Here is a 24999-nt window from a genome sequence, read left to right on the forward strand (position 1 = left end):
TTGGAGAAACCTGTTTCACTTGAAGAAATCAGATAGCTCGGGGTTGAGACATGAGTGGGAAATGAGGAAGTAGAGACAGATGTCCACAGCTTTTTCTAGAGATCGTAGCTATGAAAAGGAAGAGAGATTTGCTAAGGGAGAGGTAGATCTGGACATGATTATAAGGCAGCAAGGAAGGAACTAGTTAATGTGGAGATACATCTGCCTTGGTATATTCCTTCTTCTGGCTCAGAAACTAAAAGGCAGTGATAACTGATATACTATTTCACCATGTCCTATCGATTATTTCATCCCTCACAACTCTGAAAGAGGCTTTTTGTTACTATTAAGGTAAGACTTCTTTCTACTCATTTGAATGTTATTTATTGAATTCTCTTTTTTTGAATGTTTTTTGAATTATTATTAGGAAAATAGTATTTTTTAATAATACTTAAACTAGAACTCCTTTAGAAATTAAACAGTTGAATGACAAATAATTCAAGATCAATCTCTCTTTAATATGAAGACATTGAATGGTTTGATGTCTTCAATCTCCTAATTATAAGTATAGTTCTTGAAGTGAGAAGACCTGTGTTTTTGAAAACTGGCAAAGCACACAGTTATGGTGGTGGCTTCATAATTGGTCTAATGAAGGAAGAGCCATATAACTGGCAGATATGCATGTCCTTTTTATATTAATGAAAGCAATCTTTTTAGAAAAGCAAACCACTTATCATTCATTAATAAGAAATGTATTTCTGGCCTGAAGCTCTGAATCTTTAATTGAATTGAATTCCCTAAATGCTCCTGGGCCAAAGTCACAAAGAAGGAACTTTGACCATATTTTATCTATGCGAAAATTTGTGTTTAATACCCTATTTGTTAAATACAGCTCAGCCTTGTACTTGATAAACAAAACCTTGGATTTAAAAAAAATAACATTGTAGACCTCATCTTAACCCTTAAATTATTGCTAGTATGATTTTTAGAAGGTTTTTTTTAACTTAAAAACATTTAGAGACTATGTATTAACATTAATGTAATGATTGCTGTTCTGAAATTGAGATCAACTTTATAGGCTCCAAGGATCATAGATTTAGAAATTTTTTGAAAATCATCTAATCCAATCCCCATTTTTAAAAATTAAACATTTTTAAAATTAAATTTTCTTTCAAGGAAAGAATTCTTCCTCTCACCATTCCCCACTGACAGCTCCACTGAGAAAGCAAGAAAAACAAAATCCTGTTACAAGCAAATGTATGGAAAAAAAAAACCACACACCCACATATATAAAACAAGGTCTGCATTTATCCATCACCATTCTCTCTATAAGGTTTCATCATGAGTCCTTGAGAATTATGGTTGACCACTGTTTTGATCAGAGTTCCTTAGACTTTGAGTTTATCATTTTTACAGTATTATTATTGTATAAATTGTTCTTCTCACTTCACTTCATATCACTTCACCCAAGTCTTCCTAGGTTGTTATCTGAAACCATCCCCTTTATTTCTGACAACATCATGGCATTCCTTCATTTTCATATACTTAAACTAATTTAACCATTCCCCCAATTGATAGGTACCCTCTCAGTTCCTTATTCTTTGCCACTGTAAAACAGCTGCCATAAATATTTTTTGTACATATAAGTCTTTTTAATCTTTTGAAAAAATTTTTTTATTTTTAGGGCATATTAGTAGTTGTATTTCTTGATCAAGTGGTATGCACAAGTTTTTGGGCATAGTTCCAGTTTTCCATAATGACCAGACCAGTTCTCCATCAAAAATATATTAATTACACTCCTCCAACATTTGTCATTCTTTTTCCTGTCAACTTGAGCATCCTGTTGGATGTATATGAGGTGGAATGGAACCTCAGAAATGTTTTAATGTGTATTTAATGTATTTCTTTAATAGTGATAGGGAGCATTTTTCTCATGGTTATTGGGAGTGGATTTTTGCCTTTTAAAGTTGCCTGTCCTTATCCTTTAAATATCTATTAGTTGGGGAATAGCTTTTATTCTTGTAAATTTGAATCCATTCCCTGTGTATCTTAGGACTGAAACCCCCAAAAAAGAGAAATTTTTTTTTAAGCTCCATTTACTTACTTATCTAATTCTAGTTGCATTGTTTTATGTAATCAAAATTGTCTATTTTACTTTCTGTGACCCTCTCTATCTCCTGTTTGGTCATGAACTCTTCCTAACCATTGATCTGGTGGTTTCTTCTTTGCTCCTCTATTTTGTTTATTCTCTCATCAGTCAAGTACCTACTTGGAGCTCATCTTGTTACATAGTTTGAGATATTTTTCTATACTATATATTTTCTTTCAGTGTTTCCCAGTTTAATCAGAAGTTTTTGTTGAATAGTAAATTCTTGCTCTAAAAGATTTTTTTTTGATTTGTCAAACATTGTTACTTTGCTTATTTGCTTCCATATATTGTATACCTAATCAATTCCATTGATAGAATTGGCTTGTAAATCTGTCTGGTCTTGAGATTGGTTTTTCTTTGGGAGTTCATTTATAGGTTGTTCAATTTTTTTTTCCTTAGAGTTTTCAGTCTTTTCTATTTTGTTCATTTGGACAATTTATATTTCCATATTTAACCATTTCATTTAGATTGCCTTGCCAGTTTTATTTGCAAATAATTGGGCAAAATATTTCCTTTTATTTATTGGCATTCTTCAAATAGTGGGTTTTGTTGTGTGTTTTTTTTTTTTAACAAAACAACTATTAATTCAGTTTTTGCTTTTAATTTTGTTACTCTCATCTTTTATTTTCAGGATCTTTGTTTTGGTTTTAATTGGAGTTTTAAAATTTGTTGCTTTTTTAGTCATCTAAAAAAGTCATCATTTACTGATGAAAGATGTTTTAGGGAAATACATTTTTCTATAAAGTTGATTTTGTTGGTATTTGTATGTACATATGTAAAATGTTAGTTTGTTGTGTCATTGTTACCTTTATGATTTGAATTTGTTGATTTTTCTGTGATTTGTTTTTTTGACCCACCAATTCTTTAGAATTTTGGTGTCCAATTAATTGTTTTTCTAGGTAGCCCTTTATTAAATATAGTTTTTATTACATTGTATTTGCAATAATGGGCATAATATACCTGGTTTTCTGCATTTTTGTTTGAGGTTTCATATTCTCAGCTCTGGTCTTTTCAACAAGAATGATTAGGAAGTTAGAATTTCATTGAAAGTTCCTATTTTTCCCAATTGGATTCTACTAAATTTTGCATGCTGAGCTATTCTTCGTTGTGAGCCAGTGTCTTTTGCTTTTTAGAACATTCCTTTATAATGATGCCTTCTAAATTCTATGTGTTCCTGACTGTGGCTTGTTGGTACAGGAATTCTTTCCTCCCGGCTGCTTGCAGCATTTTTCTTTGACCTAGAAGTTCTGGATTTTAGCTGGATTTTCTTTTATGCTTAAAAAAAAAGTTCCACTTTCCTGAGTTGAAGTTATTTTCGATTTGGATTGAGATTTGGGTTCTTTTTGTTGGACATGTTTTTCAGGTAGTCTGGTGATTCTTAAATAACTTTTTTTTATTAAATTTTAAACCCTTAACTTCTGTGTATTGACTTATAGGTGGAAGAGTGGTAAGGATGGGCAATGGGGGTCAAGTGACTTGCCCAGGGCCACACAGCTGGGAAGTGTCTGAGGCCGGATTTGAACCTAGGACCTTCCATCTCTAGGCCTGTCTCTCAATCCACTGAGCTACCCAGCTCCCCCCTTAAATTACTTTTTGATTTGTTTTTCAGTTCAGTTATTTTTTGCAATGAGATACCTCTACAATTTCTTCTTTTTTTCTGTTTATTGACTTTGTTTTAACATTTCTTGTTGTCACATGGAATCATTAGCTTCTAATTGATTCATTCTAATTTTTAGGGAGTTTTTGTCTTTGGGTAAGGTTTTTTACTTATTGCTCTAAACTATTACTTCTTGTTCCAATTCTTTCTTTTGTAGTTTTCCAATTTTCCTTCCAGTTCTTGCATTTGCTTTTTAAAGTTATTTCAACTCTTTAAAAAAAGTAAAACTTGCTTCATCTTTTTTTAAGAATTCTAGTTGGATTTTTACAACCAGATTGTGTTTTCCTTGAGCCTTTGCCTGTAGGTGTTTTGAAATCATTCTCTTCTGCGTTTGTGTCTTTATCTTCCCTGTCATCATAATAGATATTTATATTGGGATTCCTTTTTTGTTTATTCATTCTTATAGCCTACTTCCTGGCTTAATACTTTATTTTGGGTATGGATTCTACACACTCCTGGGGCATATATCTGGTCCAAGCTTTTATCTTCTTGGATGCTTCTGTTGATTCCTTCCAATATTGAATATTGTATTATGCCAGGATCTTCAGGCTATGGTAGGCTGGGTACTTGCAAGCTTTCCGTGCTCTCGAAATGATCTGACACAATAGAAGTTTGGTGAACAGACAAGGAGGATTGGTCTGAGGTCTGCAAGTTCCTGACTTGGGTTTGAGTCTGAGCAAAACTGTTGTCATATTTTGAGTTGGAGATTCTACTTCTGACCTCCGATTGTTATGATCGATGTGTCCAAGTCACTTGATGCCTCAGTTTCCTGAACTGTAAAAAGTTTATATTGATAATGCCTACTTCAGAGCATTGTTGTGATGATTTTAAATGCTTAACATAATTATCTGGCACCTAGGTAATACTTGTTCCTCACCTCCCCACCCCTAAATCCTCCACTGAACTGACAGAACTGAAGAAGAATCCCTCTGGTCTGTGAATCCTGTCCTGGTTTTTCTACTGCACGCTTCAGACTGGGACAAAGATTGGACTAAGACCCCAGTTCACTCCTTAGATTAGAGCACAGCTACTCTTTGCTTCCTACTTGTTCCTTGCTGATCCCACTTGACTCTGGGCCAGCACTCCATGGTACAAGTCCCATCTTCAGTCTGCCCTGGAACTGTGTGGTTAGTGACACCTCTTCCCTTACCCTGCATCAACAGGGTCCTTCTTTGAAGTCTGGGGGCTCTTCTTTCCCCTTTCAGTTTCTGTGGGCTAAAATGTTCCACAGGGCAGGCCCCTGGCTAGACCCACTTTCCAGCATTTACAGTCTTTCATTTGCCTCTTTCTACTGTTCTGGCCTAGACATAAGACTCTTTGTAGGGTTTTTTTTTCTCTTGGATTTCCTGATTAGGACTCAGCCTGGGGCATTTTCTAGCTCTTTGGGCACAGGTTGTGCCAGAATACTTGTTTGCTGGGGTACTGGCTATTTTTATTCTGCTGCTTCACTCTCATGAGTCTGCAGGTCCTCATTTTGAGGAACCTGAGATCCGGGGAGCTAAGATCACACAGGCAGGAAGGGACAGAGCTGGAACCTGAACCCAGGACCTGTGACCTAAAATCTAGCAAATTCCACTAAACAAATAGACAACAACTCTTGTGATATTGATATAGCAAAAGACAGGAAGTGATTTTGGAGTCACAGGATCTGGATTCAAGTTTTGGCTCAGCCATTGACTGTGTGTCCTTGGATAAGTCATTTAACTCACCTTGGCCTCAGTTCACCCTGAAAACAGACTTGATGATTTTGAAGATGTCTTCTAGCTCTCATTCATGCCCCTAGGACATGATGGTGAAGCAAGTTACATGTTATTATTTCCATTTGTCTTCTACCTCACTTTCCTTAGCAGAGGGCATGAGACTTTCTCTCTGTGCTTTGAAAACTATGTGAAATCTCAGCACCTGTAAACAAATTCCGTCTGCTATGTTAGGACTTCATGCCCTTTTCTACAAAATTATTCATCCAGCTATTTTGACACAGTGGGTTAACTTATAAGGTCTTCTGTAAAGATAGTAAAGATAAACAGTCTGATACTTTTTGAGATCATAGATTGTAGAATGAACTTTCTGTTTAATACCATTCTGTGAATTGATAAGCAACTCTATTACCTGAATTGTTTTAAAATATGCAGTTACATTTCACTTAAGTTTGACAAGAAAATTAATAGCTGAGTTAGAAGGAGCACCTTAGAACTGGAAATCAGGAATCATTAATTCCATTTCTGCCAACAGTATCTGGAGTTTGGGGTGCGGGTTATTTTGGATCCAGGACAGTTTTTATTTCACCTCACAGAAATTGCAAGATAACAGAAGATGGTTCCGAAAGAAGCATAGACAAGTAGAAGAGTTTTGGAAATAATATGTAGAATTTATTATGCATTTAAAAAACACACCATCTAATAGAAATTCACAACTTCACATACATTTCCCTAAAACTTGTATGTCAGATTAAGGGTAGGATTCCATTAATTATCTCATCCACTGAACACTTGAATCAAAACCAACGGTGCCAGATTGAATCTCCTGCCAGCACCTGGAGGGGGAAGGGAAGGGAGGAAGGGAGATAAGTTCAATCATGTAACTTAGGAAAACTTGTGTAGAAATTTGTTATTATCATGTAATTGATAAAAAATTAAAATAAAATAAATTGCATGGAGATTATAATGGGAAACAAATTTAATAAACAAAGAAACCAAGGATGAAAACGGGACAGTGTTTACTTAAATTGAATTACCTAAAGCCTTTGAGAGACATGATTACTCCCTAAGATAGCTTCTCAAACATTTTGACCTGGAGACCTCTTTATATTCACAAATTACTGAGAACTCCCCAAAGAGCTTTTGTATTTATGTGAGTTATAGCTATTTATTTTTTTACCAACTTAATATTTTTAATGAAATTAGTTTTGACCAGTGAACCTCAGTCTTATTAATAGGAGATAATCATTACATTGATCAGAGTCCTTTTGCTTTTCAGAATTGTTTTGTTTTTTTTTATGGTGTTATCCTTACATAAAATTTCTCCTGGTTCTGCTCATCAGCATCAGTTCATACTACCTAGGATTCATTGCAATTCTTTCATCATTTCTTAAGGTGTAATAATTCCATTACATCCATGTACTACAATTTGTTCAGTCATTCCCAATTTATAAGCACTTCATTTCCTACCCTTCTTGACCACTTCAGATAAGGTTTATCTTATGCCTTTTCCTCTCCTTCTTATATGTTTATATACTTTAAAAAAAAAAACCAAACCCTCTTACCTTCCATCTTAGAATCAATACTGTGTCTTGGTTCCAAACCAGAAGAGCAGTAAGGGCTAGGCAGTGGGGATTAAGTGACTTGCCCAGGGTCACACAGCTAGGAAGAGTTTGTGTCAGAGTTGAACCCAGGACCTCCTGCCTCTAAGTCTGGCTCTCAATCCACTGAGCCACCTAACTGCCCCTTTTATATATACTTTTTAAACCCATCTTTTCCCCCACAGAATTCACACATAGTAAATGCTCCCCTTTTTTTGTCCTTTCTACAATGATGTATTCTTTTTTTCTCTTTCGCCTTATTAAAGCTTTGGGACAGAGCCCATCTACTCCCATGCCCTTTTTTTTCTTCTTAAACTCTCTTAATACCCTTTAACATCATTGAGGTTATGAAAATTTTTTCTTTATCTCCCTCAGAATGTTTAAAAACACACACATACATATACACAGAAACACAGCCTCCAACAGTTACTAAAAAAAAATTATCTGTCTAGGTTTTTAAAAATATGTTTATGTTTGTATTTCAAAATGACTATGAAGAAATGCTGGTCTTTTAATCAGAAAATCTTCAGGGTCTTCTATTCCATTAAAAATCTGTTTCTCCTACCCCTCCCTGTAACCTTGGATTTAACCAGATGTCGGTTATTCTTGGTTGCAAGCATCTCTTCTGCTTTTTAGCATATTGTGTCCCAAACTCTCTTTTTTGTGTGTGTGGAGAAGGTTCTAGGTCTTGTATTATCCTGACCATGATTCTTTAATACTTGAACTGGCTTTCTTAGTGCTTACTGTATTTTTTTCTTACATATGGATACTCTGGATTTGGATTATGACATTCATGGACTTTACCTTCTGATATTTCTTTCATGAAGTCATTAGGGGTTTTTCCCCTATATTTTTGCCTTCTAATTCTAATAGATCTGAACTGTATTTATACTTTTTAAAAATACAATGTCTAGTTTTCTAGTTTTTTTAAAAATAAATTATCTCTTAAAGTATCTGTTCTACCTTTCTCCAGATTTTTTCAATATCACATATTTCATGCTTCAATTTTTAAAAATCTTAAGATTGTATTCTAATTCCTTATTAATCTTAGCTCTATCCTAGTTTCAAGGAATCTGTTACTGGACTTTTTATTATTTTAATTCTTTCCTTAAGAGCTTTCGTTTCATTTTTCGTCTCTTATTTCTTCTATGTATTCATATCATCTTTATGGAAAATAATATTTTTCCTTTGAGTCTTGGCTTCCAGTTGTCACAGAATTATTATTTTGGGGGAATTCTCTAGTTTTATAATAATTTTTATATACTGGTTCTTGTCTTCTTTAATTTACTCATCTCTCCAGCTTTATTTCCTGAATTGTAGCTTTGTGTCACCTTCTAGACATCTGTGCTTTTGGATGGGATGGTGAGCCTTACTCTCTCACAATGTCCCTTAATTTCCTACGCTTATCTCCCCCTCCTAGGTCAGTGATGGCGAACCTTTTAGAGACAGAGTGCCAGACCCTGTGCTGAGCCCCTCCCCCCTGTCAGGCTGGGTATTCTCCCACGCCCTCTTCCACCCAAGCACACAGGGGAGGGTGCTGCTGGGTAGAGGGGCAGGTGAAGCGAGGAATGTCCTCAGCTAGTATAGAGATGGAGAGGGGTGTGGCCAAAGTTCTCTGCTCCCCTCCAGCTCTGCCACCTCTAAGCTGCCCACCTTCCCCTCTGTGTGCTCCCATTGGGCTACTGGGCAGAGGAGTGGGTGTTGTGAAAAAATATCTCCAGACACTATGGAGAAGGGGAGGGGAGCATCTCTGCCTGAGTCCCTCTGCCTTTCAAGTAATAAACTGTTTGGGGGAGGCCATGTACCCACAGAGAGCATTCTGAATGCCATCTTTGGCACCCATGCCATAAGTTTGCCATCATTGTTCTAGGTCATGGAGGTTTAAACAACTGGACCATCAGCACCTCATCTCCTTAAGGCATCTCAGCATTAGATGCCCTTGACCTCAGTTCAGTGAGGAAATCCTTTTTGTTTTTACAGCTGACTGGCCTGCACTGGTTGCTGTTGTCCCTCCATGCTTCTAAGACCCAGGATGTGGTTTTCCTACCCTTGTACAGATATGTGACTATGACCCTTTTCTGGTCTTACTGGGAGGCTAAGGACTTGTTTGCCTTTCTTGGCATCGTTTCTGTGGGCATCCTACTTTCATATTGCTTGCAGAATATTGGATGACTTTTTTTTTTTTTTTTTGTAATTCTGGGGATAAAAGTTATTGCTGTTTCTGCTTGGGATTTCTGATCACAGTCTAGTAAAAAATTTGGGGTTTTATTGAGGTGGATGTGTGGGACCTTGCACCTTGCTCAGACAGCCAATCCAGCTGGAAGTATTACTCTGAAGAGGTTGTGTTTGAGTTCTTCATATAAAATTCCTAGAGTTTTTTTCTGCTACATTGAACTAATCTTTTTAGCTTTCTTGGGCCTTGGTTTCCTCATCTAAAATTTTAGGAGGCTTGCCACATAGTCTTCTGAAGACCTTTTATAGTGCTACATCTATGGTCCTAGAGCCCTTTTCTTTATTGTCAGAAACTGTAGTTTTAAAAAGATATTTATTAGGGAGGGACTTATGAGAAAGAATGCTATCCACATTGAGAGAAAGAACTTTGGCAGTAGAAATGCAAAAGGAAAAAATTTGATTCATCACTTGTTTATATGGGTATAGGATGTTGGGTTTTGGTTTTTAAAAGATTATTCCATTATAAAAATTAATTATATGGAAATAAGTATTGAGTGTTAATACATGTATAACCCAGTGGAATTGCTTTTTGGCTCTGGGAAGGGGGAAAGGAAAGAACATGAATCATGTAACCTTAGAAGAATACTTAAATTAAAAAAAAACAGAAATATTCAATAAATAACAAAAGATATTTATTAGGGGCAACTAGATGGCTCAACTGATGAGAGCTAGGCTTACATATGAGAGATCATGGTTTCAAATCCGTCCTTAGACATGTCCTAGTTATGTGATCCTGGGCAAGTCACTTAATTCCCATTGCCTAGCTCTTACCACTCTTCTGTCTTACAACCAATATTTAGTATTGATCCTAAAATGGAAGGTAAAGATTTTTTGAAAAAGATATTTATTATAAGCTTGTTTCACTAAAAGTTTAAGAAAAAGTTTTTTTCTATTAGTATAGCCATTTATTCACCACTATTTACATTTTAAAAGTACCTTAGGAAGCTAATAGCTTAATATGTTCTCTTTTTGATCTACTTTATCTGTTTCTGTGTATATACACATGCCCTTTATTTTTGTTTTAACCTCTGCCTGTGTTCTTTTAGTTTTGTTTGCTTTGCATTATTTCAGGCTTTTCATGTTCATTTATATTTTTCTGTGCTCATAATTTTAATGATACATATTTTATTATCTTGGTAGCTTATTATTTAAATAACCATTTTCTAGCCTTTTAAAATATGTACTCCCTTTTATCCCTGATCTCATTTCTTTTTTTAAGTTTTAAAAATTTGTAACTTGCCACATAAAAAAAGCATTTCTGTGTATAAAATAGTTTCTAAAAAAGAGGATTGCATATAAAAATGTGACCATTATGTAGTTTGTTTTTTCTTTTAAGTATATAATAAATTCACTATGTAACTTTCAAAACTTCCTGATTGTCTTCTTTTTTTCTGCTCTTTTCTTTGCAGTAAAATAAAATTCTTAAATATTTCTCTTCTTTTTCTATCTTTTTTTGTATCCCTAAAGGCATTTCCCCTCTTATTCCCTCCCTCAAATTAAAAAAGAAAAAAGAATAACAAACCCCTTGTGACAAGTATGCATAGCCAAGCAAAATAAAATTCAATTGGTAATGTGCTGCTCTAGATTTCAAGTAGATATATCTGTAGCATTTGTTTCAAAAGCCTATTAAAGATGCTATAGTTGTTGTAGCTTTAAGAGACAAGTGAAATGTTGTAGAAACAGCAGTTTTTAGTGTCAGACTGGGAAATGATAATACTGATGGTCTGAGGGAAGCTAAAGATACTAAAGATACTATTTTCCTGTCATAATTGGAGAGAACTTTGAGGAGGTCAAGAGAAAGAAGGAGAGGCCTTTTTTTCTTTTTTTTTCCCCCTGGGACAATTTTCTTTGGGAGATGCATAAGTTGTATAACTATACTTTCCATTATATATTTATGTTGGGTTTTGAGGTTTAATTAGATTTGAAATTTTGGTGATTCTGTGACTCACTTAGTAGAGCTTTTACTTATTAAAAAGACAATGTAGTTGTAGAGCAGTTGTGAAAATTGTCTGTTTTTCTTTTCTAGGTAATATGCATGTGTCATTAGCTGAGGCCTTGGAGGTTCGGGGAGGACCACTGCAAGAAGAAGAAATATGGGCTGTATTAAGTCAAAGTGCCGAAAGTCTTCAGGAATTATTTAGAAAAGGTATTCTTTATTTATCAAAGTATCAAACATAACTTAGGGGAACAATTTTTATGCCTTTTGCTTTTTAGCTCCACAATCATTTCTCCCTTTCCTTTCTAGTTGGATAGGAACACTGACTTGTAACAAATAAAAATGGTTATGCAAAGCCTTCCGACAAAATAAGTGGGTTGGATAGCTTGCCTTAGACAATATTTCTATACCTTTAGTCTTCATGGTTCTACTTAAAGGAGGGGGGTGAATTTAATCATTTGTCAAACATATTTTGTTTCATATATATATATATATGCATATATATATATATATATACACACACACACACACACATTTGTATATCTTAAATTTGATATCATTCCTTTCCAAATATATGCCTCAACTTCTATCTATTAAGTTAACCTTTCTAAAAGAGATTAAACATTTCTAATTTTAAAGTATCAAAATTATCAAATATATCAAAGTAAAAGCTAAAATTTTAAATTAAAAACTTAATTAGCAACAGTTTAGCAAAACTAACCAATACATTTCATGTTTGACAACAAACAATTTCCACACCAATTATCTTCTATTTTCTCTTTGGAAAATCTTGGTTGTTACTCAGAATTCAGTTTTGTTTCATTTTTTCTTTCTTTGTGATTACATTGTTATATTCATTGTGAGTGTTCTTATTTCACTTTGCATCAGTTCTTGAAATTTTTTCCATATCAATCATATTTTTTGTANTATATATATATATATACACACACACACACACATTTGTATATCTTAAATTTGATATCATTCCTTTCCAAATATATGCCTCAACTTCTATCTATTAAGTTAACCTTTCTAAAAGAGATTAAACATTTCTAATTTTAAAGTATCAAAATTATCAAATATATCAAAGTAAAAGCTAAAATTTTAAATTAAAACTTAATTAGCAACAGTTTAGCAAAACTAACCAATACATTTCATGTTTGACAACAAACAATTTCCACACCAATTATCTTCTATTTTCTCTTTGGAAAATCTTGGTTGTTACTCAGAATTCAGTTTTGTTTCATTTTTTCTTTCTTTGTGATTACATTGTTATATTCATTGTGAGTGTTCTTATTTCACTTTGCATCAGTTCTTGAAATTTTTTCCATATCAATCATATTTTTTGTAAATGACTTAAAGAACAAATATGAGACCAAGGATCAATCTTTCTTTGTCCTATTTTACTGTTAAAAAATCTAAAATCTAAATTCTATTGCTTTTCATTGGAAAAGTCCTGGGTCAAGGCGGGGAAAGTCTGGTATTTATCTAGCCCTTTAAGGTTTTTGAAATGCTTTACAATAATTTTGGGAAGAAGATACTATTATCATTTGTATTTTACAAATAAGAAAATCGATTTTGTACATTTGTTTTTGCTTTTTGAACCTTGTATCTCTAGCACATAGCACATTACCTGGCACATAGCAAGTGTTGAGTAATAATTAATTAATAATCATAATAATTAATAATTCTAATTTGACTGAATGATTGAGTCAGAATGATTTACTCAGGGTCACATAGCCAAGTATCAGAGGCTAGATTTGAACTCAAATCTTTTTTACTCTAGATCCAGCATTCTATCCACTGTGCCACCTTGCTGTCCTGCTGTAAAGTTTCTTGTACTTAATGTTCCACTTTTTAGATAAGTATAATGGAAAAGCTCAATAGGAAATATGGCCTTGGAAGCAGAAGACAGGACTTTCTAAGATTCCAAATGCAATGCTGAGGTATTCTACATAAATCTAGCACATAAGACAACTAAGTCTCGATGCTAACCTATGATAGATACTTTTTAAAAGTCAAGATTTGGGGACAGCTAGGTGGCTCAGTGGATAGAGTGCCAGTCTTACAGACCAGAAGTCCTGGAATCAAATCTAGCCTCAGACACTTCCTAGCTGTGTGACCCTGGGGAAGTCACTTAATCCCCATAGCCTAAATCTTGATACTCTTCTGCCTTGGAACCAATATACAGTACTGATTCTAAGATGGAAGGGTATGGGTGTAAAGAAAAAAATCAACTGTCATCAAGACTAGAAATAACTTGTAAATCTGGAATAAAGTAAACTGATCAGTAAGCATTTGGTCCAGAACTTCCTGGGGTTTAGAGCAGTGGTGATCTCCAGGATCTTAGAATTAGGCATGAGACTCAGGAGACTAATGTTTCTCAGGCTAAATGGAATACTGTCTTCTTTAACCAATTCAGGATACTCAGGAAACGAAAGTGGCAGCAGAGTAGAAATATAGTGTGACTTGAGGTCAGAGTGGACAGACATAAAGGCTATACCCAGATGATAATATCACAGAATTAGGCAACAGTTTCTTGGAAGAAATTGGGGTTCCCCCAAATTTGAAAGAAGATTCCATAAATATTCCTCAATTCATTTTGCCAAATATTTGGGTTTTTATTTTTATTTTTAAAAACCCTTACTTTCTATCTTAGAATCAGTACTAGGTATTTATTGGTTCCAAGGCAGAAGAGCAATAAGGGCTAGCAATAGAAGATGAATGACTTGCTCAGTATCACACATCTAGAAAGTGTATGAGGCCAGATTAACTATTTATTTTAAAGTGATTGTATTATGTGCAAGACACTGGACACAGCACTGGAGATAAAAATGAAAACTACTATTTAGATTAGAGTTCAGGTAATAATTGGATTTGGGAATCCATGGTAATTTGAACCCAAGAGAGTTGTTGCAATCACTGAGAAAGAGTATAGACAAAGAAAAAAAGAGGAGTCAGAAAAAAACCATGATGGATACTTGTACTTGAAGCATAAAAGCAGAAGATGGTCTTATAGTGGAGTCCTTCCAGAGACTGTCAAAAACAGGAGATCCTGGGTTCAAATCTGGCCTCAGATACTTCCTAGTTGTGTGACCCTGGGCAAGTCCCTTAACTCACATTGCCTAGCCCTTACCATTCTTCTTCCTTGAAATCAATACACAGTATTGATTCTAAGATGAAAGATAAAGGTTTAAAAAATTATTTTTTTAAAAACTTCACTGAATAGAAAATAGACAATGATCACACATCTTTTCCACTAATTTAGACTATTCTAGTGTTGCCATAAATATATTCCTTTGTCAGTCAGCTGGTGGCCACAGCAAAAGTTACAAAATATTCATTTTCTTTGAAAAGATTTTCATATGTGTAGGGCCTGCTATAATAAGAGATGTAAGACATTTCCGAAGGATCAATGATGAAAAAATTTTTTTGGCTTTTTCTTTTGTAGTGTGGCTAATATGGAATTATATTTGGCATGATTTCACATGTATAATCAATAGCAAACTGCTTGCCTTCTCTAGATGGTGGGCAAGGATGGAGAAAACTAGAACTCAGATGTTAAAAATTAATGCTAATTTTTTTTACTTATAATAGGGAAATAGCTGATGAAATAGAAATATATAGTAGTACTTTGATACACAAGTACCTTAAGAAATGAGCAATTTGAGATACAAGCAGTCACAATTGAGAATTTTTGCTTTAAGTCACAAGTGAATATTTAAATCATGAGCTTCCTCCACTAGATAGCCTGCTGAATGTTCGGTTTCACAAGTTACATGAGGCTGTCTTGTTTAGGTTAGTGTTTATCTGGCCATGCGAGCATCTGTATTGAATTGCTTTTGCTTTCTTCTTTATTTTTGTCTTTGTTATCAGTTTTTTGGGCAAATTTCTTAACTTTTAACCATGGGTCCTGATGATGGAGGAATTGAAGGAGCTAGAACAACAGCATACAGAGGTGTTGCAGGAAATTAGTGGGGAGGAGGTGCAGGAAATTAGAGGTGGATGAGGTAATCAGTACAAGCAAGATTAAGGAAATATTGATGATTCAGGAAAAAAATCAAACAGTTTATTGAAAAGACACACCTAGAAAAAGTTGTGACAGGTCATGTGTTGGAGCTGTGTAATGATGCTTGTTTCACACATTATCGAAACATTCTGAAAGGGAGGAAGAAACAAACTTCCATGGAAAGTTTTTGTTGAAATGGCCTCTTAAATGAACTTGAGGAAAGTATGGCAAAACAGCCAGAAGTCAATGAAAAAAATGATGATAATTAAGTAAAGTAAAAAATAGCAATTAAGTTTAGCAATAAAGTTACGTCATAAGTAATGTATAAGGTCAATTTTGCATTTTTAAGTTATGTTAAGCAATAGTGCATGAAATGAAAACTTTCTCTGCTAGCATCTTTGCCTGACCTTGAAGGTAAATAACATTTCATAAACAAGTTTATTTCTTTACATCCTTTCTTATTATCTAGAAATATATTTATTTGTTATTTATAAAATATTTTCTTACTTAAAAGCATATAAAACAAAAAATTGTGTGTTTTTTGGGGGGGGGGCTAGAATGGATTTCATTAACTTAAATGGAGAAATTCAACTTGGCACCCAAGCAAATTGAGTTACAAGCTTGGCCATGAACCAAATTAAACTAAAGGTGTGTCAAGGTACCACAGTATAAAGAATCACAGAAAAAGGAAAGGAACATCAATCAAAAAATTTTGAAATATGCTATTGAAAATAACACTTTTTTTTACATCTTTGTAATATGATTGATGTAATATGGAAGAACCTCAAAGTTGTTTCAATTTGCATTACTCAAATTATTAGTAATATGGGACATTTGACATAGATTGATTTTCATTGCCTTGATCAGAGTAGCTAAGTCTTTCATAGTTAAACATCCTTACACTATTGCAATTACTGTGTACAATGTTCTGCTGATTTCTGCTCACCTCTCATTGCATCAGTTCATATAAGACTTCCCAGGTTTTTCTGACACTATCCCCTTCAGTACTTTTTATAGTTCAAAAGTATTCCATCATAATCATATATCATTACTCATCCAGCCATTCCCCAATTAAATGTTGTTTTCACATCCTACAGACTTGGACCCCTCAAAAGGTCTTTCCCCTAGTAGCAAATAACTACAAACAAGTCAAAACAAAGACAGTATCTGAAAAAGCATGTCTCAATCCATGTGCAGAATCTACCACTTTTGAACTGAGAGTTGGGAAGTATACCTCATTGTTGGTACTCATGGCATACTTATTGATTTGATTTTTGGTTCAATGTGACAAGGCCTCAAAGAGGACAGAATGACTGAAAAACAACTATAAAGAATTTTAAACCATTGGTTTCTACTTATCTTTTCTCCTAGTCTTATGATCATCCAAAGGAACTTATATATGGATCAAGAAGCAAGAGTTAGAACTGGCCATTAAACAACTGATTGTTTTAAGATTGGGAAAGGAGTACAACAAATGCTGTTGTTACTTACATGAAGAGTATATCATGTAAAATGCCAGGCTGGATGAATCCAAAATTATAATTAATTAATACCTGGGAGAAATGTCAATAATCTCATGTGATACCATTCTGAGAACAGAAAATAAGGACGAATTAATAAACTTATTGCTAAGAGTAAGAGAAGAGAGTATAAAAACTGCCTTGAAGTTTATCATGAAAAAAATAACTAAGATCTTTGACAACTGGTCTCATCACCTTCTTGAAAATAGAGGGAGAAGAAAGGGAAGCAGTGTTAGATTTCATATTCTTGGGCTCAAAGATTACTGCAGATGGTGACTACAAACATAAAATTAAAAGACACTTGTTCCTTGGAAGGAAAGTTGTGGCAAGTCTGGAGAACACATTAAGAAGAAGAGACATCACCTTATTGATAAAGGTCGATATGGTGAAAGCTATGGTTTTTCTAGTAGCAGTATATCTATGAGAGCTGAATTTTAAGGAAAGTTAATGCTATTGTTGGGCTAGAAAAAAATGTTGAGAGTCAGCAATGAGAACAAATCAATCAATTGTTTTAAAAACTGATTCAAACTATTCATTAGGTGGACAACTACTGAAGCTGAAGCTTAAATACTGTAGGATTTAAATTAATGTGCAATTCTTCAAGTATTATTTTTATAAAGTTTATTATCTGACAAAATAGAACCACAAGACTAAGTTTTTCTACCTGCTGAAAAATCCCTGCTCCACCAAAGCCACAACAGGAAGGAAAAAGCACAAGATGTGGGGCTACACCAAATTTATACCCTGTCTATGTCAGCACATAAGGACAGGAAGTGAGTAGGGTTCTGGGGATCGTAGTTTTGCTGGGGATTGTAGTTTTTAAGGTAACAGATTCTAATTACACAATACTTTGGCTTCTTAATGAGAAAGCAGGACTCAATGGAAAAGACCCTTTAGTTGGGAAAGATTGAAGGCAAAAGAAAAAGGGGCTAGCAAGAGAATGAGATAGTGTCATGGAAGCAATAAACATGAGGTTGGACAGACTTCAGGAGATAGTGAAGAATTAGAAGGACCTTGTGTGTCATGGTCCAAAGGGTCATGAAGAGACATGGCAGAATGTCTGAAAAACAGTAACAAAGAATTTTAGACCATTGGTTTCTACTTATCTTTTCTCCTAGTCTTATGAAAACTGATAGATGTGAGGTCCTATCTCAGAATGGTTTTAATTTGCATTTCTAGTATTTCACATAATTGATTTCTGGAACCTTGAATTGAATTGGGACTCATATCTTGTGGTATTCTGACCTCTCCCCACACCTGCATTCCAAAGGTCAAATGAACCTCTGGACTGGGCTCTGGCTACTACATTGTCTTGGCCTCCATCTCTTTCATCTTGTGGTTGTTTACCAAGCTGATGCTAAATTCTCTACCATGTCACATGTTTGATTGACTATCTCCCTTTCCCCATTCCTTAGAATTTCAATAAAACTGAATTCACCTGTAGTTTGCTCTCTCTTATATTATCAGAGGAGCATTTGACAGGCTGGAAGTTAGGCTGATGAATCCTGAGTCTTTTTGCCTCTCTTTACCCTCTCTATGTCTTTCCTATCTTAATCTTTCAACCCTTCAACCCATATTTCCCTCAGTCCCCAGTTTCCCTTTCAGGTGGTCAACCTACCCACGTAAGAAAATTTTGTAACTGCTGGTCAGCTACACCTATCCTCTGTTTCCCTGTACTGTGCCCCCTCGCCCCCTTCATTTATCCTCATTCTCCTTTCTCCTTGGGCCGCCTCAAAGATATTTTCTTCTGACTTTCCCTCTCTCAGTCCATCCTCCCTTCTTCATCCTGTACCAATTCTCTTCCCTTCTACTTCCCTCTCAACTGAGTGTGTATGTTATTTCCTATTTGATCCTATTTCAATGAGAGTAAGGTTCAAGTGTTCTTCCCCTCCTTTGAATAAGCTTTTACTACTCTTTTATGTGAGATAATTTAACCCACTCTACCTTTCCCTTCCTTCTCCCAATGTATCCATTTTTCTCACCCTTCATTTTTATTTTAATTTTTTGAAAAACTATGACTGTCTTAGAATTAATAATGTATATTGGTTCCAAGGCAGAAGAGTGGTATAGGATAGACAAGGGGGTTGCCAAGCGTCACACAGCTAGGAAGTGTCCGAGGCCAGATGGGAACCCAGGACCTCCTATCTCTAGGTTTGGCATTTTTTTTTTTTTTAAGATATCATCCCATCATAGTCAACTCAGAGTCCTCTGTCTGTGTATATGCTTAGTAATCACCCTAATACTGATAAAACTGGTATTTTCCCATGGAGGAATGTAAATAGTTTAACTTTAGTGATGGGAGATGGGACATTCATGGCAACTGGTTGGATACGTGGTGATAAGGAAGAGTGAAGACTGTAGGATGTCTCTGAAATCATGAACCTGGATAACAGGAAAGATGATGAACATCAACAGAAATAGAGAAGTTTGGAGGATAATTGAGGATGTCTATTGGACTTGCCTCTTGAATATCTAGTTGGAAATGCCTAGAAGGAAGCTTAGATAGTGAGATGGCTCACTAGATGGGTGTGCTGGACTTGGAGTTCCAGTTTGACCTCAGCTGAGCTACAAGAGTTTCCCCATCTCTAAAATGGCAGCTACCTCCAAAGTTGTTTTGAAGATCAAATGAGATATGTAAAGCGTTTTGCCTAATTTAAATTGTTGAATAAATGTTAACTAGGATTGGAACTTAGCTATGGAGGGAGACTAAGACTAGATATACAAATCTGGTTATCTGCAAACCATGGGAATTGATGAGACTGCAAAGGCTAGTGAGGGGGGAGGTGTAGGTAGTGTAGAAAGCTTTCCTAATATAATAGATATTGTAATTAACTTAAAGAATTTCATTGTTACCTGCTCTTTAGGAAATGTAGACCCACAGTAATATATTGTTGAATGCTCTTTTGGGATTTTCTTGTAGCAAACAGAATGGAAAGGGAGATTAGAAGAGATGGATCCCTGCCTACCCCAACCCCCAACCTCCCAACTCTTTAATAGGAGCCTAGAGGCTTAATATATCAAAGGAATCAATGTTTGTGCACATCTGAAGAGTTCTGTGAGAAGGGACCTAAGATGAGTGGTGAAAAAAAAATTCATTTAAGATGTTTTTTTACTTTGAAAATTCTATTGAAAATGCTGTTGTTACTCCCTCCCTGATGCCAGCTGCTATGGTCAATTGGCTTATGAGAGATTAGTTACAAGAGAAATAATCAAAGGTCATCAAATTGTCTCTGTCCCCAAAGCTCCACCTTCCTGCTTGCTGGCCTTTCCTCTAAGAATCAGTTTTTCTGAAGCACATTGTTTGTTTGCATTGTCAGCATTGTTTGCAAACAAAACAAGGGTTTTGTTTTAAACTACACAGTCTGGAATTTCTTAAAGAGCCTGGCAGTTAACACAGTAAAATAAAAACTACTAGATTCCTAACTGATTTGAAACCCTTACTGAATTCCAGTGGTTTCAAAGTGTTGTTTGGATATGTTTAGATGCCGAGATTATGACTATTTTTTTAATGGAGTAAGAAGTTTTAAGTAATGTTTTACTTATTGCTAGGAAAAATTCTTAGAACTGAAAAAGTAGGGGGCAACTGAGTGGCTCAGTGGATTCAGAGCCAGGCTCAGAGACAGGAGGTTTGGGGTTCAGATCTGGCCTCAGACACTTCCCAGCTGTGTGACCCTGGGCAAGTCACTTAATCCCCATTAACTAATCCTTACCAATCTTTTGCCTTGGACCCCATACACAGCATTAATATTAAGACGAAATGTAAGGATTAAAAAAAAAAAAGAATTGAACAAGTAAAAAACTGGAAAACAAATTGGAAATGGAGCTAAAATTAAGCAAGAAAAATATGTGGTGCTTATATCTCACACCAAATTATGTTTTACTTATAGTTCACATTATAAGGATAAGATTTTTAACATAATCAAAGACCTCAGCAAAAAAAAAAACACATCATGTTGCAGCTGTCTTGTGAACATTTAAGCTAGAAATTTCCTATAATACTTAATATCCAGTATCTTTTTTATATTGCTTATATGTAGTTATAAGTTGTTTTGTTGTGTCTACAGATCGATTTTTCAGTCAATCAATAAGTAATTTATAAAGCACTTAGATATGCTAGGAATCCAGGTGTGTATTTGTGGGAGTGGGAGGAGAGTGATTGGGGGGGGAGGAGACAGAGACAGAGAGACAGACTTCAGGCTAGCTAGGATCCCTACTTAGTTTTTGGAAATATGCTTGCACAGTGGATATTCCCAAAGAATCTTTTAGATTCTAGTTTTAGTATCCTTGGAACCTTGAATTATCTTTAAGTTCTGCAAGTTTAGTATCTTTTTAAAAAATGCAAAAATAAGATGCCATTGTGAGGTTTTTTTGGATAACAGGTATCAAATTTCCCTGAAGGTCAAAATACTGGTGATGAAATGTGGCTCTGACAGTACATAACTTTTCAATGGGTCTAGGCCCTGGAGAGTCAGGGAAGGGATAGAAGAAAGAAGGACTAAGCACAGAATTGGAAAGAAAATCATGTAGACTCACATTTCTTAAATTATTTCTTTTAATTACTGTAGGGGAAATTTTTTTATCAATGAAGTCAGACATTAAAGGAAATACATTGAAACTTATCATTCCTCCCCCTTCCCCCCTTCATTCTCCCTGGGTTTACTATAAATTTATAGTTTTGTTCCCTTTAACCCAGGCAGTTTCCCTGGGACCTGTGGAACAGTGTCTATTGAGATCATTCTGACCCTGGAAGGCCCTAGTCACATTGCAACTCGGTGACTTTGGCTGGAATTTTCCAGGTCAGCTCACAGAGGCAGTTGTGATGTAACAAAGGCAGCACCGAACTTGCACTGAGTGATTGACTGAGATCCCTTCCAGCTTTACAAGTAGCATCCTGTGAAAAGACTGCAGAAGCCATCTAGTCTAACCCCATTTTATAGATGAGGAAACTGAGGCTCAGGGAGGTTGTGATTTTTCCAAGCTCATACATGCTTTGAACACTGATGCATATCCAATTGTTTTCATTTACAGTGAGGTCATCATTATACAAATTGTTCTCCTTTTCTTCATGTCACTGCCATCAGTTGGCTTCCCCAGTGACTCTGAATCCACCCCCCTTGTCATTTCTTATGATTCAGTAATGCTCTGTTACATGCATATACATTAATTTCTTCAGCCATTATCAGGCATCCAATTTTTTTATAGTTCTGTGTCACAACAAAAAAAAGGGGCTATAAATTTGTATACACGTGGATCCTTTTACTTCTTTCTCCTTGACCTCTTTTAGGTGTATGTCAGTACAAACCCAAATGGTACCAACTTTTGCCTGATGATTCCATATTGCTTCAGAGCTCTGCCAAAAGTCCATAGTCAGAGTTGTCAACACACATTTATTAAGCACATACTTTGGATTCTGGCAGTGGGCTAAGAATCCAGGGTGCAAAGACAGGCAAAAAATAGCCCCTGTCCTCAAGGTGCAATACAATTTTCAACATAGGGAGATGGCATAAGAGGACCAAGAATAGATTTTTGCAGAATGTGGGACTTTGCTGCGCCTTTAAGGAAGCTAAGAAGTAGAGATTAGGAGGTAGTGTTCCAGGCATGGGGGGACAACCTGAGAAAAGGCTTGTAGTGGTGAGATGGAGAGGAGGTCCTGGGTTCAAATTTGGCCTCAGACACTTCCTAGCTATGTGACCCCGGGTAAATCATTAAATCCCCATTGCTTAGCCCTTGCCTCTCTTCTGCCTTGGATCCACTACACAGATTTGATTCTAAGATGGAAGATAAGGATTTAAAAAAAAAAAAAAAACTTTGGAAAGATAGGAAGGGGCCAAGTGAAAAAGAGATATTTGATCCCACTGGAGTCAATAGAGAGCTTCTGAATAAGAGAGGTGGTAGAAAGTGCATAATATAGTCATAACAGCATTTCAGGAAAATCACTGTCAGGTGTGGTGAGTGACTTGAAACTAATTCTAGGAAAGCAGGAGAAAAGCTTTGAGGGGGTAGTGCTTATAGTGAAGGAAGGAATAGAATTTAAGAATTTGAATGGGCACCTCAGGAAGCAGTTTCTGAACTGAGATCCTAGAAAGAAACCTTTACAGGCAGCTCTATCTGCTGTGAAGGTGAGTGGGGTAGGAGGTGTTAGTATATGAATGGTTGGGTGATGAATTGAAAGGACTAGAAGTCTAACTAAATCTTTTGAGCTTGAAAGAGGAAACTAAAGGCATTTGAGCTGTGGCAAGGGTTAAGAGAAAGGAAGGGGATCAGACTAGTACAAACATAATAAACCACAACTAATTGATAATTTGAAAGCAGAAAGTTAAAAAAAATAGAACAGAATTTAATGGAAGGAAATTGACAATAGTTCATTTGAAAGAGGAAAGTAAAAAAAGGTAGTTTAATGGAAGACAATCTAAAGAGTGAATGGATTAAACTCCATTAAAATGAAAAAGTATGGCCGAATGAATGTTTAAAAAAATAGATTAGGGGGCAGCTGGGTAGCTCAGTGGATTGAGAGTCAGGCCTAGAGACGGGAGGTCCTGAGTTCAAATCCGGCCTCAGACACTTCCCAGCTGTGTGACCCTGGGCAAGTCACTTGACTCCCTTTGCCTACCCTTACCACTCTTCTGCCTTGGAGCCGATACACAGTATTGACTCCAAGACGGAAGGTAAGGGTTTAAAAAAATATAGATTATTTCAATTCACTGCATAGAAAAATCACATCTAGAACAACTTTTATTATGTTTTAATTGACTCCAGAAGAACTGGAGTTGGAATCATGGTTTTGTATAATTAGAGAATTTTGTACCTTTTGAACTACATTCCCCAGAATTCCTTTCATCTACCAGAATCCTTTTCCCTTTCCCCCATGTTTGCGTGGTCACATTGTTTATAAGTTTTGTCTTTCAGCCTCTTTCTTTCTCTCTCTCTCCTGTCATGGCTGGGGCTGGGTTAGCTATCTTTTTTTACTTTAGTTATTATTAATAAGCTTCATAAAATATAATATTTAGTTATCATATATTAATTTTAATCTTTACAGTTTTAATCATTCAGTCAACAAACATTGATTAAGTTCTTTCTGTGTGCTGGGCTATACTGAACTCTGGGGATACAACTACAAAGAAAGACAAAAACAATCCTTGTCCTCAAGGAGCTCGGATTTTGACTGACTGAATGAACAAACCACAGTAAATGAACATAATTCTAGACAATAAAATCTTGTTTCTTATCTCTTCTTCAGAGCCACATTGTAATTGCTTGTTATAATTATGTAGCATTTAGATTATTTTTAATGTTCCCATCATTTAAATTATTTTAATCATTATGTTATTATTTTCTTGGCTCTTCTTTTATCTCTGCTCCAATTCACCCTTGCTCCAAACTTCCTTACAAGTATACATACTAACAGAATTTGACCCATTTGGGGTCAAATTTCCTTATGTATAAAAAGAGGGATTGATTGATCTCTAAGATTCCTTAGTTCTTCCTGTTTGAAATGCTTTCCCTCCTCATCCCTGCCTCTTGGAACCTCTCATTCCATCTGGACTTGATTCAAATGTCCTCCTCTATAGAACACCTTTCTGATACTTTATATTTATTCCCCTCAACCTGTCTGAAATTACTTTGCATGTACCTTGCTTTCTAGGTACTTGCAATGTATAAGTTGTTCCCCCAATAGAATGTTAAGTAAATACATTAAGGTAATGCCATCTTTTCCCTTTATATTTCTAGGTGCTTAAGGACAAAAAATGTGAACAGAGAATTTTTTTATTTTAAAATTTACATTATTTAAAAACTTCTATTTTTCATTCAGAGTTGATAAGTTCCCTCCCACCCCAAGGCATTTGTATTGGAAAATGACACATAAAATCACAAATCTCTTAGGTACTAATTTCTTTTTTCTTTTTTTAAATGATAATAAAATCATCATTATTTTCAAAGCTCATTTGCTTTTCATCATTTTTTTTTCTAAACTAATTCTGCTCATTTTTAAAAATGCTTCATTTACTTTCTTCTCTTCCATCCCTCCTACTTCCCCCTGCCATGGAAGTGATGTGATGCCGATGGTAGAATTGAAACCTAGCAGTGCAGCTAGTGGCAAACAAAAAGCTGATAGAATTCTGAGGCCTCTATAAAGGGAAGCTTTGGGAGGAGTTTTTGCCTACTCTCCCACTCAGAGGGGCAGTAGCAGCTGAGGATAGTGATTGAGTGTGAGTGAGCGC

The 24999-nt window shown here is 35.4% G+C and overlaps 1 protein-coding gene across 1 annotated transcript in view; it reads left to right on the forward strand.

The window, feature by feature from the left end:
* PTPN13 (protein tyrosine phosphatase non-receptor type 13) overlaps positions 1 to 24999 on the forward strand; it is a 239346-nt gene that overhangs the window by 24912 nt on the left and 189435 nt on the right. The window contains exon 2 of the mRNA XM_044682397.1: positions 11342 to 11461. Within this exon, the coding sequence (XP_044538332.1) occupies positions 11347 to 11461 (115 nt within the window). The 5' untranslated portion in view covers positions 11342 to 11346. The remainder of the gene's footprint in view (positions 1 to 11341; positions 11462 to 24999) is intronic.

This window comes from Gracilinanus agilis, chromosome 6 (genome assembly GCF_016433145.1).
Source record: "Gracilinanus agilis isolate LMUSP501 chromosome 6, AgileGrace, whole genome shotgun sequence".
In the NCBI taxonomy this organism is placed as follows: Eukaryota; Metazoa; Chordata; class Mammalia; order Didelphimorphia; family Didelphidae; genus Gracilinanus; species Gracilinanus agilis.